This window comes from Colletes latitarsis, chromosome 14 (assembly GCF_051014445.1).
Source record: "Colletes latitarsis isolate SP2378_abdomen chromosome 14, iyColLati1, whole genome shotgun sequence".
NCBI lineage: Eukaryota > Metazoa > Arthropoda > Insecta > Hymenoptera > Colletidae > Colletes > Colletes latitarsis.
The window spans coordinates 22,278,461-22,298,323 of record NC_135147.1 but is presented as its reverse complement, the minus strand read 5'-3'; the positions used below and the strand labels follow the sequence as shown (position 1 = coordinate 22,298,323).

At 39.1% G+C, this 19,863-nt stretch overlaps 1 protein-coding gene across 7 annotated transcripts in view; it reads right to left on the bottom strand.

Moving 5' to 3' along the window:
• The window catches only part of LOC143349937 (uncharacterized), a 539,266-nt gene that overhangs the window by 81,372 nt on the left and 438,031 nt on the right, over positions 1 to 19,863 (bottom strand). For all 7 annotated transcript variants that reach the window (XM_076781601.1, XM_076781602.1, XM_076781607.1 and 4 more), the window contains one exon: positions 4,586 to 4,888. In XM_076781601.1, coding sequence (XP_076637716.1) covers positions 4,586 to 4,888 — 303 coding nt within the window. The remainder of the gene's footprint in view (positions 1 to 4,585; positions 4,889 to 19,863) is intronic.

The window sequence follows — 19,863 nt, the reverse complement described above, 5'->3', positions numbered from 1 at the left end:
CGTGATGTTTACGTTTGGGCCAAAATTTCCATCGCGAGTCGGACTCGTTCAAGTACGGGAAGAGGTGAAATTCGTGTCAAGCTTCCAGACGTGAATTCGTTCGATAATTTCTAAGTTGAAAGAACTACCAAACGTTCGAAGTTCGATGGATCGGATCGTGGGGTGGAGAGCATCTGGGGAGATTTCATTTTTATCTCGCGTTATCGAGATCCGATTCGAGATTCGAAACGCATACCGGGACCGGACGTGATTTAAAGAGGAGCGTGTTATAATAAAAAGGAGAATGCTGGCAAAGATATCGACGGCACGGAGCGAAACGCGCGCGCGGATTTGTCGTTGACACGCCGCTTGAATGGGGCCTCGGTTAAACCGAGCGTGTAAAGCTCGAACCGTTGCGTGACTGCAGCGACTATTATACCGGCGGTGGAACGCGCGCGGAGAGCAGCCCCGAATACCGATGCGTTCGCCCCCTCCCCCCCTCTGTAGCATGCCGCCAAACCCCCCTTGAAAAGCACTATTCGTGGCGGAAAGTCCGGTTGCCAGAACGGTAACTAAGAACACGTCGTTACCTTCGCAATTTGCGGCCGTCGGTTTCTCGTGTTTACTCTTTCACTTTCCCCTACCGTGGCTGGCCTAATGTTTTAGGCCAGTCGCCTACGGTCGACGCCGCGACCGAGCACGGCTATTTCCGGCGGAATTGGAGCGGCCGATTGGTCCGCGTGTTTTTCCAATTAAGGAAAACGACGGAAACATTCGCAAGGAAACCATCTACGTTTAATCGACGAAATTTACAGCGTTCGGTTTATTTTCCATATCGAATTTTCTTAATTTCAGAGTGTCTTTCGAATACTGGGTGAGTTCGAGCAATTAAATAATAAAATTGCAGGTTCGTGATACGTGTTTAGTTAGGTTAGATCGATTCTGCGCACCGATATCGCGCATCCGCGGTGGCGCCATCTAGCGTATAACCCACGCAACTAGACCCACTCTGATGCAAATACAAAAATCTATATCGAACTTTTTGTTTCTTTAAAAAACTGTATCAAATTCGTTCGAAGCAAGAAATTAATCGAAAGCCGTCCTCGGCATAATCTGATTTTCCATGGGACGTAAAATACGACAAGGACAGTCTCCCGTGGATAGAAATATAGCTAAACGTTCGACAGGTTAAATGATTTATCCTCGAGAGACGTTGGTCAGCTTTTGATCCGGTCGAAGATCGCGGAATGAAATAACGCTCGAACGGACTCCAGGCGCGTTGATTATTTCTCCCGTGGACGAAACCGCCCCCGAAAGTCCCAGAGAATCCATTCGTTCACGAATTCCTGGCCAATTACTGACGGTTCCTGGGACTGCGTCGCAGCCGCAGTTCGTCTTCGTGGGGTAACGACGATTCCAACGATTTCTTCAACCCCTCCGCCGTCACCCCGCCGCGCCGGTTCTATCGGCAAAGATCTCATACATATTAATGGCGATTCGATCGATTTCAGGCTGTGCTCGCTTCTTGCTCTGTTTAGGGACACCGACGTTTCGGCGCATAAGCCCTTCCACCGCCCACAATGGTTATTATGCCATTAACGTAATGAAGTTAGGCGGTGGTAAAGTTCCGACGGTCGGGCGCCGGGTCATTCGAGATACGAAGAACGTGATAAAATAGGGGATGGCCCATAGTATTCAGACAGCGATCCTTGCATATGTTTGTTGGTTAATTGTTCATCGTTCGATGCTCGTGCGACGACTTAATGAGAAACTAGAGACATAGAGAATCTTGCCACGCGAAATTTTCTCCTGATAACGAATTTTACTTCCGGGGGTGGTTTCAGTTTCTTTATAAATCGTTCTTTCAAATTTTCTATACAAATTACCGATCTTATAATTTATCTTCTGTTTAAAAGCTTTTGGTAATCTTTCCATTTGAATTCATTTAGGGGTAGTTTTAATTCATTTGGAACTTGGAACAACCGTCAACGAGGCTTTTATAAAAATCTATGTTCCTTTTAAGGGTGGTTTTCTGGTTTTCTTCTTGAGTTAGCATTAATTTGCTCTGCATTTTTCAATACGACGGGAGCAATTGTAACATCGAACAAGCATTTTATAAAAGCAACGCAATATATTTGGAATTTTTCATAGGAATTACTATTTCATCTAGTAATGGTATTTATGCATGCGTCGTTTTGCAATATCTCGAACAAACTGTTTCGTAACAGCAACGCAATATCCGTGCAACTTCATATCGGAATTACTATTTTGTCTAGCAGCAATTTCAATTCATTTTTTATTTTACAATATTGCAAACATTTCCTATGCAGGCTGCAATATTTTTCGGAGCTTTCCGAAAGTTTTAATTCGTTTTCCAGGTACGAGGGTAAATTTTTTATACGATCGATTCAATGTTTTCGCAACCATTCTGCAAGAATAAATGTTTCATCCTTCGGTGGTGTTCATTTTTTACTAGATGCTATAGCAAACAATTTTGTTTCGAACGGTATCTAAACAAAAATCACACGTCACGTACAGAATTCTCGAATAATTATGTTTCTTTTAAACAGAGTTTTAATTTCCTATTAACCTGAAATAAATACCAGAGGAAAATCAACCATTTTCTTAATTATTCAACCAAAGTGGATTTTTGTGAAATTCCCACACCACCGTTTCCCCGTATAATTTTAAAATTCAATACGCGTCACTAGAATTATCAAATTTAACGAGTTTCATGTTCAGCGAAAGCTTACTGAAAATTGAATTTTATATCGGCACGTTCGTAGAATAAAAATGATAAATGTCGAAATATTTGAAACCGGTGCAACGAATAAACAAATACAACACTTCATACGTTATTAAAATCACTCCCGAGTACTCTAATCAATCTATAGCGACGGAAGTTACATTTTATATTTTTTTAATTTTAAATTTCATCCCTTGCGTTCGCATTTTCGACAGAAATAATGTTTTTTAATGCAAAAATACACAATATGTAATATTGTAACGCGAATGCTGTAATATTAAAGGCCAAGTATAAACAGAATGAAAGAGAATTTTACGTTGACGTTCGATAATGCACTGCGTCTATTGTTTATTGCTCCTGCGCATAGATTGAAGCCAACGGTAAACAATTTGTCTCTTGGGTGGACTGAGCAACTACTATTAAGTCGATTAAGTCGACATACGAGGCGTGTGGTTGATATGTTTAGGTGGTTGGGAACTGAACTCCTTGTGGCAACAACGTCAGTGTTTGCCGATTGTATTTCTTGTATCAACAATTCGGGAACGTACGTCAGGGACCACAACTGCTTTTATTGCACAGGAGACCGAACTACCACACGTACAAAATCCCTCAAGCAATTTTTCTACTTTATTACAAGCGTTCAATTAAAAGCAACCTCCGCAATTCTCAGTGATATACCGGTCAGAAGGAATTTAAAGAAATTTGCTCTCATTTCGTGGCAATAATTCAAAGAATTTTTTTACGTAACAGAAATAAAAATGAAAAATTTATATTTTGTCGGTAGAGTAATAACAAGAAAATATCACATTCAATTCTTAATCTATTAATAACTGAATAAATTTCCTTTTATTTTCTTTTAATTGACCCACCCATGCAGAAGGAAATTTTTTATTTTTTTATTTCTACTATTATGTATTGTTATTGTAGCCTGTATCGATGTCGAAGAATAAATATTGTTCACATAATTACTGACAACACCCTCTAACATCCCCTAATGGTGGTTCGCAAATAATCGTGACGCGAGTTTGTCGCACAAATCGTAGCGTTCCAGTTTAGAAAGCGGAATAACAGATTAATTGTCACGACTGTCCGAAGGGGGAGCTAATGCAAATTGGCAAATTATTGCGACTGACGCCTAAAAGGAGCGCCGAAGCGAATTAGGGTGAGTAAACGCGGTTGAGTCCATAATTTAAGAGAACACGATTCACCGCCACTTTAACGGGTTACCACTGATCAATTGTAACGATGTAATATATCATTGGACACTGCGCCGCGTACTGTCTCATTAAAACGCTTACGTGACCGACACGAAATAGTGCAAACGATGCATCCACTCCGCCATACCACAATGTTCAGTGATTATTAAGTAATGGCCACTGACATATTTCTTACGAGAGGGTATCGCGACATTCGGGTCACCGATTTGGCTCAAAATCTGCATAGTTAGCGCTCACGATGTACAGGCTGAATCATGAAACGTGGACGCGTCTCGTGGTGTGACTAGACTCCTAATCGAAAATTACTAAGAATGAATATGTTCTACTATATAAAATTTAATATCTTTTATCGACATAAATTCTTACTGGGGAAATTCAAGCGATTATATAATCAAATTACATGCGTGTGGTACATATTTAGTTAGGTTAGATTGATTCTGCGCATCGATGTCGCGCAGCTGCAGTAGCGTCATCTAACGTTTAACCCTTGCAACTAAAAGTTTGTCGATAAAAGGCGCCTTTGAAAATGAATACGATTCGATGTACGCGTGTATTTAATTAATTAAATTAGAAAATATCTAGAAAATCGATAGGTATCAAACTTCAACAGTACCAACTATGCGATCAAAAACAGACGACTCACCTGCACGTGACTCCACACTTTAGGCTTTGGGCTCGATCTCGCGTTGCTGGTTGCATTCGAACTTCCAGAATTGTTGGACACGCTGCTGGACGATGTTGTGGACTTGATGGACGGTTTTTGCGTTTTTTGAATCTGAGCTGTGACTGTCGTTGACGAACTACTGCGTTGCTGTTGTTGCTGTTGCGCGGATGTTTGCTGCTGTTGTTGTTGCTGCTGCTGTTGCGTTTGTTGCATGATCTGCTGAATGAGCTCCAGCTGCTGTTTCGTGAGGCCATCGTTACTGGCGCCAGGAGAAGTGGCACTCTGTAACAAACAATTTGGTAAACGAAATTAATATAATGTACATCGAAGGTATTTACGACAGCGTTATATTTTGTAACACTAACACGAATTTGTCCACAATCCTTCTCAGCACAGTGACAAGTAAACGAATTTTGTTAACCCTAATAAAAAATAATGATAATCTTACGTTTTTTCATATATCCCACCATTTAATAACTACACAAAACACATGAGTCGATTACTAAAATGATTTATTTAAGGCTATCAAATTGTCTTCTTTACATTTATACGAACTATTATTTTCATAAAAAGATTAAACGTCTCATTTCGCGTTGTTGGTGTACTCAAACAATTACTACATTTTCCTACGATTCTTTCTATCGCGTAGGGGTGGCAATTAAGGGGGGAACTTCGATAAAAATAAAAATCTGCTCGCCTGTAGGACGCGTTCCGGCGTTCGAAAAAGTCGCGCGAACTTCCATGCACGGTGTTCTTTCGTAATTCAAAAAATGGCAGAAATATTTCAGGCAATAAATTTAGCCCGGGACGTGTCCGGTGCATAAAACAAAAATGGTAGAATCGTGGACAATAAAAAAAAGGGCAATATAGGCGGACAAAAAGAGGGGTAAAAAAGGGGCATGATGCGCGCGCAGGCGCGTGTACACGGAATAATGGTGGACGCCGGCGATGGGTTGTCCCGGACGATCGTTTTTCAACGACACTAACGAAAAAGAATGTAGACGCGCGTGCACGATCCACGGGACACGACGAATGCAAGTCATAACAAAGGGACAGGACGCGGACCGGATTTCACGATTTTTAATTAAGAGACGCTCTCATTGGATTACCGCGAGCACGCCTGGTCTGCCCATTCACGTCATCGTTTCCCGGCTCTTTCTGGATTCGGTTTCCAGCATCGTTCGGCCGTGATCGCGGAAAGACCGACCATCGAATGCCTCTGCTCCGATAGAAACGATTTGGTTATTACGAATGACATCGCGACGATAAAATCTCGGCTCAACCGGCGGAACACGCCAGCGATATACGAGACAATGAGTCTCAAAAATCATACAGGGTGTTCGGCCACCCCTGGGAAAAATTTTAATGGGAGATTCTAGAGGCCAAAATAAGACGAATATCAAGAATATCAATTTCTTGACTAAGGCTTCGTTAAAAAGTTATTAACGTTTGAAGTTCCGCCCGTACTGAATTTTTTTCTAGAAAGTGGGTAGGATTTTGGGGGTAGGTCTATTCACCAAAAATTATTGCAATTGACCCCTGCAACCGAAAATAATTTTTCCAGAACGATTTGAAATTTTTCAATTTCGTCGAAAAATTTAGGCACCTACCCCCTGTCGATTTTTCGTAAAAATTCGTTTTTCATTTTTACTAATTTTGTTTGACATCCTACAGAAAAGTTGTCTAATACTTTTTTGTAGGTACCCATGGGCTCTACTTCAGAAAAAAGTTTCATTGAAATATATTCACTATTGTAGGAGTTATGGTCGTTTGAATATTGGATCATTTTTATGGGGTTTTTCTCATTTTGCAAGGTCAAGGACCAACTTTTCGAATATTTTTACGATTCTTACATATTCTATACTAAAATACGCGTAGTTTGCTTTTTTAAACATTAAAATCGTCCAATCCGTTCAGAAGTTATGATGCTTTAAAGATACGCATGAAATTTCAGTGAAACATATCGACGCTATGGTCAGACATGCAATTTTCGGTAATGAATTTTTTTCTCGAAACTGAGTAGGATTTCGGGGGTATGTCTGTTGACCAAAAATGCTTGCAATTGACCCCTGCAACTAAAAATAATTTTTCCAAGACGATTCGAAAGTCTTTTTTTTCACCCAAAACTTTCAATACCTACTCGAATTTTTTTCTTGAAAGTGGGTAGGATTTCAGAAGTATGTGTATTCACCAAAAATGATTGTAATCGACTCTTGCAACCGAAAATAATTTTTCCTGAACGATTTTAAATTTTTGAATTTAATTGTTAATAACTTTTTATTTTGGCCTCTAGAATTCCCCATTAAAATTTTTCCCACGGGTGACCGAACACCCTGTATATTCAAAATCATATACAGTGTCGAATAAAAATTTGAAAATTAAGCTTTCGAAATCCATTCTATGATTATGAACACCATTCATTACGAACGAACAAATACAAACGTTCAAAAACCATACATTCGACTATCGATAGCGTCGAATGAAAATTTGAGAATTAATTAAGCTTTCAAAATCCATTCCATGATTAAGAATAATACCATTCATTACGAACGAACAAACACAAACGTTCGAAAAAGATTGTTTAAGTTTAAGAAATTTATATGTGGTAAAAAAGTTATTTCGATTGAGCAAATATCTCGTAAAATAACAGAATAATATCAACGAAATGCTACATAGTTTTAAAGTTGGATCGATTGTATCGACATTCGACGGTCAAATGTTTAGCTACGTTTGATCGAACGATTTTTTTGGGATTACCGTGTTTGGCCTCATTTTTCGGGATGACCCAATTTATTAAAATCATCCGATGAACGTTGAAGGAAAAAGCTGACACGAAATAATTGCACCGCGGAGCCACCCGGTAATCACTTTTACACGCATACAACGAATTCACGTACGAATTGAGGTATTCAGAGGGGTTTCCAGCATGCGACGCGAATTGGACCGTCGATTAAAATTGGATTTGTTAATTAGTGCAGGGTGTGTGGCGGCGGTCGTTCCCGATTCGACTCATACCTTATTAAACCTTCATTTCGTAATTCCCACGCTGGCGTTTGTCATTGTAGTAATCAGTAGCCAGTTGTTTTCTAGCCGCGATACCGTGCAACGCGCATACCACATTTTTGCCACTTTCCAACGAACGAAGTTTAGACAAAGTGTCACAATGATCGAACATAAAAATATTAAGTTGAACGATACGTAAATCCTTGGACATCTGTACTCGAATCTAGGCCTGATCATGAAACGCTATTAATTTATTGGTGCAACACAGACTACATCAAACATTCGCAAACACAACTCCTTCTATTATAGTCCATTAAAACAAAACGATTAAATAAAAGGAGATATTCAACGTGTCAAAGCTCAAACATGTTCAAACTAGGGTTAGAACGATATGGAATATACGCATTTATTATTTAACCCGTTCAGAGACGTATTATTTCGTTGGAAATAGACTGATGTACTCAAATTAGCGCGTAGCTTTCAAAATTTTAGCGGTCACGATGTTTGAAACGGTTTGGAAACTAGAAGCGCGCGTCGCGAATTGGTTAAACGAACTTGCCTATTTCGAACTGAAATCAGAACCGACTTACACCGCATGCAGAGTGCTATCCAAACATCTGTGATTCGATCTGCTCGCGAAAGAAGAGATTTTACGGGCAATGTTCCGCTGCAATGCTACCCAAAAACCTGTACGTCTGCGAAATCTGAAAGAACACACTCGACCTAATATTTCATGCGCCCACATTCATCCGTTTTAATTCCTTCTCCCTCGTGGCGCGGAATTTTTTTTGAAACGCGATCAAAATTCATACGATCGATACATTAACATCCAGGACACGAATATAATTAATTAGTTATTTATTCTTCTTCACAGACTACTTCTTTAAACTCGTTAAAAGATACCTTTGGGTCTTTAAAGAGCAACACGACCTTCGAAGAAAATTTTCTGAAACCTTTGACAAAGATTTGGTCAATAGAATCATTCTCTACAACTTGTCTTTACTTAAATATATACTAAACTTAATACGGTGGTATTAAACTGCTCAGGAAAGAATTAATTTAATTTCATCAGTTTCATTCAAAATAACTGAGTCCGTTTCATATAACGAGATGCAAACATCTGGAAATTTCCTCCTTCGAAATACCGATGTAACTCGATTACACGGTAATTACTGATTCATTAGATTCAAATACCCCAACATTACCTTCAAACTATTTTCAAGGTATGTTTGTTCAACGGTAAAAAAATGTTAATTCGCTGAATCTATTTTACTCCGGAAAGTTCCAGAGATCCACCCGTTTAATTATACAGAACTTTTGCATTTTTTCACATTTAATTTCACGAAAAACTTTAACAAAGTAAACCGCGGTTGTAAATTTAATTTTTTCTTTTTCCAGTGTAGGCTGAGAAATTTGCATTTGCAATAACAAACCTGTGCCGTGCAAAAGGCGTTCTATTTTAATCGACCCACGTTGAAATTACTAGCGTCGTAAATCCATTAAAATATTTTACGTATAGGACGTTTTTAAAAAATCTTTATAATATACATTCTGCAACAGGGTAATTATCCTATTCTGAAATATTTTTAAACTTTTATTCTGAGTTCTACTTTGTGTTAGTACAATTTTACACTGAAAAACAGTTTATAAAATCTTTCAGCATTATTGTTTTTATAGGACAAATTCTTTTAAATACTGTAACACAGTATTTTAAATACTATAAATTACGAACTTGTTCTAACGTAATATCGTGACTTTAGAAAAGACAAGACGAATAATCTGCATTAGTAGAGGTCACTTAAACAGATCTAATGTGAATCGATTAAAATTAGAACAGCGAAAGCTCGCATAATCTAACGTCATTAATCATTTAGTTTCGAACAGCGATCGAATTTCTAAGCTATCGTTCTTCCCACTTTTCTACGTATTCGAGGTCCAGCCTGTCATGCACGGTTACAAAGTAGCGACTATTCGTAATCATAACAAAATGGCTCCAGTCACGGTTCACGAAGAGAGCGCATTTATAACCTACCAGCTCACGGATGTTCGTTCTTCAAAACGTCTCCGAAAGTTTGGTGTTATCTCTCGTTGAACGAACGAGCTTCCCTGACAAATCGTCGCTTCCGACGATGGGAGAACCGTCGAGGAGTAATCCGGGACTCACTTTCATCCTTTTGCTACTTTCTTCATCCAATTCCTGTTCTGCATCCCACTTTATACTTTCCTTTTCCCTTGCACTAATTATTCAGAAATATCCGGGACATTTTCGCTGCGAATAACTCGCGTCGAAACGCGCACAGAATGTTTTTTAAACCTTAATTGAAAAATAGAACTGGACGAAATATCACTCAGGATTTATAACATAATATAATACTTCGCGGTTACTCTTATTTCTCTTTCAATTACTTTGCTCATTCGTAACAGAAACTATACAAAACAATGATGGACTAAGAAGTCTTCTAATTTCAATATTTTGAACTCTCAATTTTTGACACACGAGACAATATATATTTAAATGATAATACATAAGATAAAACTTCGTAGTTATTCTTAATTCTTTCTCACTTACTTTGTTCATTCATACTAGAAACTATACAAACCAATGATGGACTAAGAAGTCTTCTAATTTCAATATTTTGAACTGTCAATAAGATAGAGAGTTCATCTGACTCTCCACCAATTTTTCGAATGTTTTCAACGACCAACGAATCGCTTTATTTTGCTCCCTCCATCTCTCACGTCGTATCCACGATCGTTCGTCATCTGCTTTTCTCGCAGGCGACCCACTTTTCCCGACGCCATCTTCCTACTCGCGTTTACGATACTTTTACGTCTACGTTCTATTATTTATATGCACACGTAAGAGCGTGAACCGCGGCGAACGTGCACGCCCACTAATAAATTCATACGGATGCTCGAGGTTTTGGTAAAAGTGCGCTGCAAAATTTACGACGCTCGACATTCCTTGTTTTAATCGCTGCAGCTTCGATCGCAACAAAGCACATATACGAAAGCATATCGTTCCATTAAAGAAACAATTGCAACATAGAAAACATCGTTGCTCCTATCTGAAATATTCTTTCTATTTTAAAAAGATTGAAACTTTCTTCCCGTGCAAACGAACGTTTAAAAGAGTATCACGAATACGCGATTAACAGATTGTCACGAACTCCCCCGCAACGCGCTGCATCCTGTTTGAATAAGGGAACACGATATCCCGAGTATAATGCAAAGTTTCTCGCGGTTCCAGGAGCACGAAACGATCGAAGGAACTGCGCGAGATGAGAAATGGAAGTTTGGAAATGTATTTCAGCGTGAGTGACGCGTATGTTATTGTCGGGAGACCGGCGAACGAGCATCCGGCGTGCAGGTAAACGAGCAAAAAGAACAGATACGCGCCGGAAGATGACTGCGGGTGCGCGTTAGCGGGTTGAAAAAAAATGTTTCCCCGACAAAATTTCTGTACCCGCGACCAGGAGACACTGACGTGCCCGGTAATAGCATTGTCAGTGACTGAAAAATGAAATTCCACGCGAGAGCAAAAACGACGCTAACGCGCTTTGGGCCGATGTTTCGTCGAGCAAATTTCGTTGCCGGTAATTTTGAAAAATTAGGTCGCCAGGCTCGAGGGGTCGCGCGTACTTGGAACTACGAAAGTCGAAAGTTCGGTGATTAAGGACGCCGAAGTTCGAGCGTTCTATCGCTGGGAGCTTAAAGAAATTAATTTATTAAACTTCATCTCTGCGAGATTGGAGGGTTTCGGGGCTGTTTAGATTTTCGTGAATTTACGATTCGTAATATCCAAGAAAATAACGAGGCTTGTTTTCGTAAGGGACGTCGAAGATCGGAAATTTTCGGAAGTCGCCTCTCGTTGTCAGGTCTTTGTTCCATTTCGCTGTCGTTCTTGCGTAAACATGTTCCGCGAGCGTACATGGCGGCATGAAAGGAAAGAGGGCAGCCGGGAAAGTTACCCTTAAGTGCGTCACTTTTCGCGGAAGAGTCTTGTCGTCGTTCTCGCGAAAAAGGAGAGGGGCCATCCAGTCGCGGAGAAAACGCGAGGCGGAAGTTTCCGAAATGAAAATTGACGGCGAACGGGGAAAATATGTGGCCACGGTGAGCACGCCTTAACACCTGTCTTCGTCGGCCTCCGGGTGGGGGGTGGTGCACGCTTAAACGAATTAAAACTACCCCAACGCCGGGACTACCTTTCTCCTCCGCCTGGAAGCTAAACTTGTCCGTCTACGTGGGTCCGTATTGAAGTTTTTTTTATATCCGTCCGAGATAATCTGGCTTAATTAATTTAATTCCGGGAGAAGAAACGCCCGCCGGGGTTCTCTCCCACCCCTTCTCCATCCGCCTGATCCTCCGTCTGCTGGCACGAAACTATGGCAACCAGTTCGTTAACGAACGTTTTATTATGCGAGGCTCTCTTTCTTCTGGCCTTCCAGAAGACGTCGAACTCGCCACCGATGGGAGTTTGGATTCCATCTCCGTTGCATCGAATCTGCGTCTTGTAATTGGGTGATTTGCGTCTAGATCGCTTTCGGATTTGCGCCGTGCGTGAGCTCATTCTCCATTGATGACTGGGAAATTTTTACGCCCATTTTATCATACAATTTTACTCGTATTCGTACAATGGTGATTTGTTATAAATGAGAAGTAACTTTTGTCTTTGTTATGAATATTCCCCTTTTTCCCCATTTATTTCTATCAAATGTTATTTATTATAGTATAACTCGTATTCGTACAATGGTGATTTGCTATAAATGAGAAGTAACTTTTGTCTTTATTATGAATATTCCCCTTTTTCCCTATTTATTTCTATCAAATGTTATTTATTATAGTATAACTCGTATTCGTGCAATGGTGATTTGCTATAAATGAGAAGTTTGTTTTTCTTATGGAATTCTTTTTTATCAAATATTGTTGCTTCTGTATTTATAAAGTAGTTTTTTTGTTTTTCTTTGTTTTAACATTAAGGGGCATGTAATACTCAATTACAAACTCGATAGAGATACAAACAATGTAAACAGTATATAAAATCAACAATACATGGTGTTTTTTCTCCAGAGCGGTCACCCATCCCAAAGTACTGGGTTTGACCGCGCCCCATGCAGCTGAACGTGGATGATCGAACGAGAGCCAACGTCACCAATGTACCACGACTACTCACAAATTCTGTTTTTAATTTATTCATATACAAAATCTTCTACATCTCAATGCACGAAAAAAAGAAACAACGCCTTTTTCTATTCATAGCGAATCACCATTACAGCGTGCAAACACAAGTGGGAGTAACTGTACATCAAAAACTGCACTATTCAATAATGAAATCGTGGAACGTGTAAATTTGAAATTCAAAATCGTATTTCCTTTGATCAATTTTTCTCTTAAATTATAGAAAAGAGATTGGAGCATCCCGTAAGATTCTCGTAAAGATTTAAACGAGGTATAGAAACCTAAACGCGAACCGATAAACGCGTTTAGACTTTTGCGATAACAATTTCGAATTAACGTCGTTCGCGCGACTGGTGGAAGTAATCCCGGGTCTCGTTCTTGAAAAGTTCCTCTCGTAAAGTGGTAACGGTCCGAGGACAGCTATGGAGGGACAAGTAAAAATGGCGTGTACCTCCGCGGAACGTTTAATACCGCAGCTTATCGATTCCAGAAACTACCGTCGGGGCATCGTTTCGCTACACAAATCGTCGAGTTTCCACGGAAATCGGCGAACGGGCAAGTTCGTTTGTTGGCTCGTTCGCGAAACTTTTCCCGGAAGTTCCGCGGATGCGGTCGCGGCTACCTTTCCGTCTCTTGGTTTTTCCTTTTTCAGCCCCCCCCCCCTGTCCACCCTCCAGGCCCAGATCGATGGAGGGACCCCGGAACGATTCTACTCTTTTTAACGCGCAACCCGAGCCACCGGTAAGACTGACAGAACTTCGAGGAAGCGGCTTTCGAAGCAACCACGCAGATTAGCTCGGGGTAATTTGTTTCTGTCGGCTCGATTTTGCCTCTTAGGAACGTTCCTTCGGCTGGAAACGCTGGTAATTGATTTATCTATAATGGGGTAGGCTTCTCGCGATAGAAGCGATTCGGTGTTCTTGAATAATTGTTTCTTCCTGGCGGTGATTACTGGGAACAGACGAGCCGCTGGAGTCTGTCTCTTTCAACTTTCGATACGCCATTTTACTAACCCTTTGCACTTCTATGTCGGGCGCAGCTTTTATCTCAGCTCCTTTGTCGAGTTCTACTCGACATTTTTTCAAACTCAAATCAATTTATGTCGCGAAAGGAAACCAGGATTGCATCCTGGAAATTGTTTCAAGAGATATGAATTTGTTTGTTCCTCTATTTTTTAGTTAACGTTAAAAACGATATATTAAAGACAATTTCTGTGCACACCATTTAATTTACGATCTACACAGGAAAGCATTGTAGTCGAGACAAAATTACGAAAATACTTCTAAGACACTTTGATCGTGTTATGATTATTAAAAAATTAATTTTTTTCGAGTAAACGACTCCTATATGCAAGTTATATATTTTCTAGAATCGTTAGAATGTTCAATTTCTCTTGAATTGTAATCCCTCGTGATTTTCTGGTTTTCCAAGCTATATAGTTGTAAATTGTCTAAAATTATTGTTGTACTGATTCTACAATCTCCATATTTTTTCTCTGGTCAAAATTTCGTGGACATCGATCATCCTCGGAGGGCTTTAAAGATCTCTTTGTGATGTGTGAGGTGCCAAAGGCTGGCGCGATTAAGTTCGAAACTGATTATACGGACATCGTGAGTGCATTTCATGAATAACTTACAACGAAACCAGCGGAACACCCTGTACACTCGGTGCAACAGGGCGAGCTATGTTCGATCGACTGTCACAGGTCTAATTGCAATATCATCGGGGGGGTTGGCATTCGACGCTGGTATTAAAGTGGAATTCCGTTTCGATTGGCTACGGTGTCGAGGTGACGGTTATAGATATACAGGGTGGTCCGTTGTTGGCTGCGAATTTTCGCGACGAGATAAACCCGACAGACAAAATTTAACCAACGTTTGACCATTTCACAAAATTCAGGCGACGCTTCTAATTTTCTGAAGACTCTTTCATAAAAGACATTTCATTTTAATGTCAATCTTCTTCCAAGAAAATTTAAAAAAACTACACAAATAGATGTATCAGTATACGAAACTTAAATTTTAATGAAACAAGAAACATATTAGACTATCTTTGAAAACGAATTTTTAATTCCGTACTAAACTTGGTTCATGGTTTTTTAGAGTAAATAGAACATCGTATATTAGTCGAAAAATTAAAATATTATGTCTCAAATATGGCAAACAATATATTACAACATTCCACACACATTGCCACATCTATCATAAACTCCTGACTGAAAAATTAAGAAATACAATGATCGAAAGAAGAATTAAATTATAGACACAATTATTACGTCAAAGTTAGCATTTTCTATGGAAAACTCTCTTTAAGCTGTAATAACAGCGAAAGGTGGATCAATTTCATGCTAAACGTTTGATTAGTCCAATTAATATTGCTATCAACTAATATTAAATATACAGTATACTTTTGTGACCTACGGATATGCTACCAAATCTAATAAATTCTCTCCAACCCGGATATGAATTATTTGATTTCAATTACATTTTTACATGTTATTCTTACATAGTCCCCATACTCGATATACAGGGTGTTCAGCCACCACTGGGAAAAATTTTAATGGGAATTCTAGATGCCAAAATAAGACGAAAATCAAGAATACCAATTTGTTGATGGAGGCCTCGTTAAAAAGTTTCAAATCGTTCTGGAAAAATTATTTTCGGTTCCGGGGATCAATTACAATCATTTTTGGTCAACAGACATACCCTCAAAATCCTAATCACTTTCTAGAAAAAAATTCGAGAAGGTGTGAAATTTTTGGGTAAAAAAAAAGACTTTCGAATCGTCTTGGAAAAATTATCTTTAGTTGCAGGGGTCAATTGCAAGCATTTTTGGTCAACAGACATACCCCCGAAATCCTACTCAGTTTCGAGAAAAAAATTCATTACTGAAAATTGTATGTCTGACCATAGCGTCGATATGTTTCACTGAAATTTCATGCGTATCTTTAAAACATCATAACTTCTGAACGGATTGGACGATTTTAATGTTTAAAAAAACAAACTACGCGTATTTTGTTGGGCAATATGTACAAATCGCAAAAATATTCGAAAAGTTGGTCCTTGCCCCCTCAAAATGAGAAAAACCCCATAAAAATAGTCCAATTTTCAAACAGCCGTAACTCCTACAATTGTGAATATATTTCAATGAAACTTTTTTCTGAAGTAGAGCTCATGGGTACCTACAAAAAAGTATTAGACAACTTTTCTATAGAGCGTCAAACAAAAGTACTAAAAATGAAAAACGAATTTTTAAGAAAAATCGACAGGGTGTAGGTGCCTAAATTTTTCGACGAAAAAAAAAAGTTTCAAATCATTCTGAAAAAATTATTTTCAGTTGCGAGGGTCAATTACAATCATTTTTGTTCAATAGACATACTCCCGAAATCTTGTGCATTTTCGAGAAAAAAATTCAGTACGGTCGGAACTTTAAACGTTAATAACTGTTTAACGAAGCCTCAATCAACAAATTGGTATTCTTGATTTTCGTCTTATTTTGGCCTCTAGAATCCCTCATTAAAATTTTTCCCCGGGGTGGTCGAATACCCTGCATGCGACAGTTTAAAAATATTTACTATATTGTACACAGTTTGTGTAAATTTCAAGTAGAAATACGAAACGAATTTTATAAATCTCCCGTGAATTTCTAAAAACGTTAACAACGTTTTCTTCCACGCGAGGTAGGATTCTGACGCGAACAAAGTGGCAGGTTCGTCGGACGAAATTACAATTACCGCGACGCGGAAATTCCGACGCATCAGTGCCGCAATCAGGAACGACGGAGCCCCCGGTTTTCCAACACGCGAACGGAAACAAAGGAGCAACGTCATCAGCGGGGGGTGAAAAAAAAGTATTCGCAGACCGCGAAACGTGACGAACAATGAAAAATACATTAAACGAAACTGGTCGTCGGGGATGTCTTTGTGGCCGGGGATACATCGAGGAACTGCGTGCAAATTCCGCGTATCCGGCTCCTCTACGAGGCTTCCCTCGTCGACAGGTGAAATTCAAAAGCACGAAAACCTGATAAGATCTCGACCTGGTTACGTTACGTACGCATCGCGTTCCCTAAAGCACTCGAAACGGAAGATTTCCCCGGCTGTGAATGCGTGCTCGAAACCCGGTTTCGGTTTCCCCCTTTAACCCAAATTATTATCCGGGGGGGGAAAAGATTTCTAACGAGATATCGGGGAAAAGAACAAAACCTTAGGCAAATTTAAAAAAATACAAAGAAAATTTGAACTCTAAGTTACATTTTTATCGTCGAGATATTCTGTATTTCGATCGTAAATAACGACACAGGCGGGATTTTCCAATTTTTCGCTCGAATTCGCGAGAAAGTTCGCGACGCAAGGAAACGAACGAGATCCGAATCCGTCACGTGGCAGAAGTTATCCATCGAGACTCGAACCGCCCAAAGCTGAGAAGCAAATTTCGCGTCGCGCCCCCCCCGTTCCGGGCAGGTGGAATTCGAAAGTACGAAAACTCGATAAGGTCTGCGATTACACACCGAGTCGCCCGAAATTCACGGGACTTGGAGCTTTGTGGCTCGCTTGTGTTCTCCGGGGACAAAATCCACGGTCGAAAGCGCGCTGCACTTTTTTCGATAACCGCCCCTTTGTACGGCACGATCCACGGAACGCGACGTTTGCTTCGTTCGAAAGTCGAAATCGTTTCTATCTCGGCGACCTTCCGAGGGAATCTTGAAAAACGCGGACGTGCTTCCGCGCGTAAGCTTCTTTACGTGAAAATAAATCGCGCGCCGCGAAACTGGGGCGAACTGTATCGCGGATACGCGACGAAAAAGGGCGACAAGGGAGAATTTACTAGCTTTCGATACACGCGTTTCGTCGATCGTACTTGGTACTGATTGCTCTTACAGACGTATTCTTAAATTATTTATAATTATATCGACAGCTACGGCATGCAAAGCCTTCATTTTATATTCTGAGATATTTATGAAAACGTTTATACGAGATCACAAAATTGTATTTAGATTCAGAGCTGTTTTAATTCGCTATTTTTTATTATAACGATCAAAAGTAATGGTTGAAACGTAGAATTTGTATATTTAATGTGCACTGCTGTTTTAGATATTTTAGAAAATTCTGAGCAGAGTAAGAAGTATTCCTTTATTTAAGCAATAAGTTTCTGAGAACATTCAACAATTATATATTCGACGAGGCGCTCGGTTCTCTTAACGTTACGCAGCAGACTTTAAATTGCAAAGTGCACTCAAGATTGTAGACCAAGAGCAACATCGGTGGTCTTCTTTTTCCTGTTTTAGACTAGTAAATACCCTCGAAGATCGAACCCATCGGTTGAACGTTGGATATCCCGTTCTATCGTACACGATGCGAAACTGGGTTACTCAAACAGAGTACTACTAGACGCGATAAAAGGTAAATCTTATTTCTGAAAGCAAAAATATTATTTCAAGATTCCGACCGAACTGCTATTTTTAGGATCGATATAAGTTTTAGAACCGACGAGACTTTCAACTTCGTACGAAATATTTTTCCTCGTCTTTAGTCCGGGCCCTTACACGATCACTCTCGGGGCATGAATTCTATCGTAAAATAAAAAAAATATTAAATCGTTTATCAATTTACGTATGTACTAAATTTCACAATTTTAATTTTTATACAATCACGTTTCAAGCCTTATTTATAAGTTCTTTAAAGATTGATAGTTGTTTCGGAGAAAATACTATTTATTTATTAATTTCAGAGGAGTTTGCAATTGTTCTGATTTAGTTTTTCATTTGACTGTTTCCATTCTAAAGCATGGAATGCGTAGAAAAGGAAATGGTAAAAGTGCACGCTAATTCAGTCCCTTTTACAATACTTAATTACGGATTTGTCGTGTTTTGTTTTGCAAAGATTCAGAGTTTACAATAGAACGAACACGGATAATACATTATAGAGTCAGCCGCGGAGATGGAATTTAATCCATTGCTAATTCAAAACAAGAATTAGAAACACAAATCCGTGACATTACCATGATTATGGTAACGTAATACGATGATACGATTGTGGTCTATAAATACGCAACGAAACACACCACTTCCCTATATTCTGTTTCACAAAACACGTCACATGACGTGAATAGTTTATGGAGTTAACAATAAACCATCACATTACTGATTTTAGAATTAATATTACAACGCAAAGATTAAAAGAAATTGTGTAAAGTACTTTATCTCATGTTCTTTAAATCCCTGTATTTTTAGAAGCAACGATTATACAGTTTTGATAAAAATTTAATAAAAATCAAATATAAATTAGTTTCTTTTTTTCATTGTACGAATATTAACTCGTGAATGATACGAACTTCTTCTGGTTTTCAGAGGAATAAATTCGTATCTTGTCTTAAAAAATTAATCAAAATATTAGTTATCGTTGTAAGTGATAATGACACTTTCTATGCATATCAGTAATTATTTATTGTTCTGAAAACTAAAAAAGAAGTCTATTGCTCTTCTATATCTTGTCGATACTGTGTTAAGAAATATCATTTATAGACAATATGGAGGAACTTTATTGTACGATCTTCTATTAAAAATAATTTCTAGGTTATATCACATTCCTGGACAGATTCCCGGAGAAATTCTTCAGAGATTCCAATAAAAAACTTTAAGAACCATCGTCGGACGCGCCTTGGTTCATCCCAAATGAAGTAACACGACACAGCTTCAGAGTTGCTTTAACGAAAGAAAAAACCAAAAGATTCAATATAACATATCTTCTACTAAGCGTAGAAGTTCCAATTATATTATTACGAAACTTATTGCCTAAGACAGATGGTAAATTACTGTCAAAAAAGAGAATCTAAAAATTAATTTATCACCTAAAGAAAACTCGAGACCAAAGGTTGAAACGTAGATCTAAGAAAAATCTCCCATACTGTCCAATAAATGATTTCGAAAGCACTCTTCTATCAGAGATACGGTGCAAGAGGAGCAGACAAATTTCCGTGCACGTTCATCGTTGAACCGAACAATTCCGTTGGAACGGTTAATTGATGTACAACGACGGAGACAAAACAATCGACACCGGCGTAACAAAATGCAGGAGG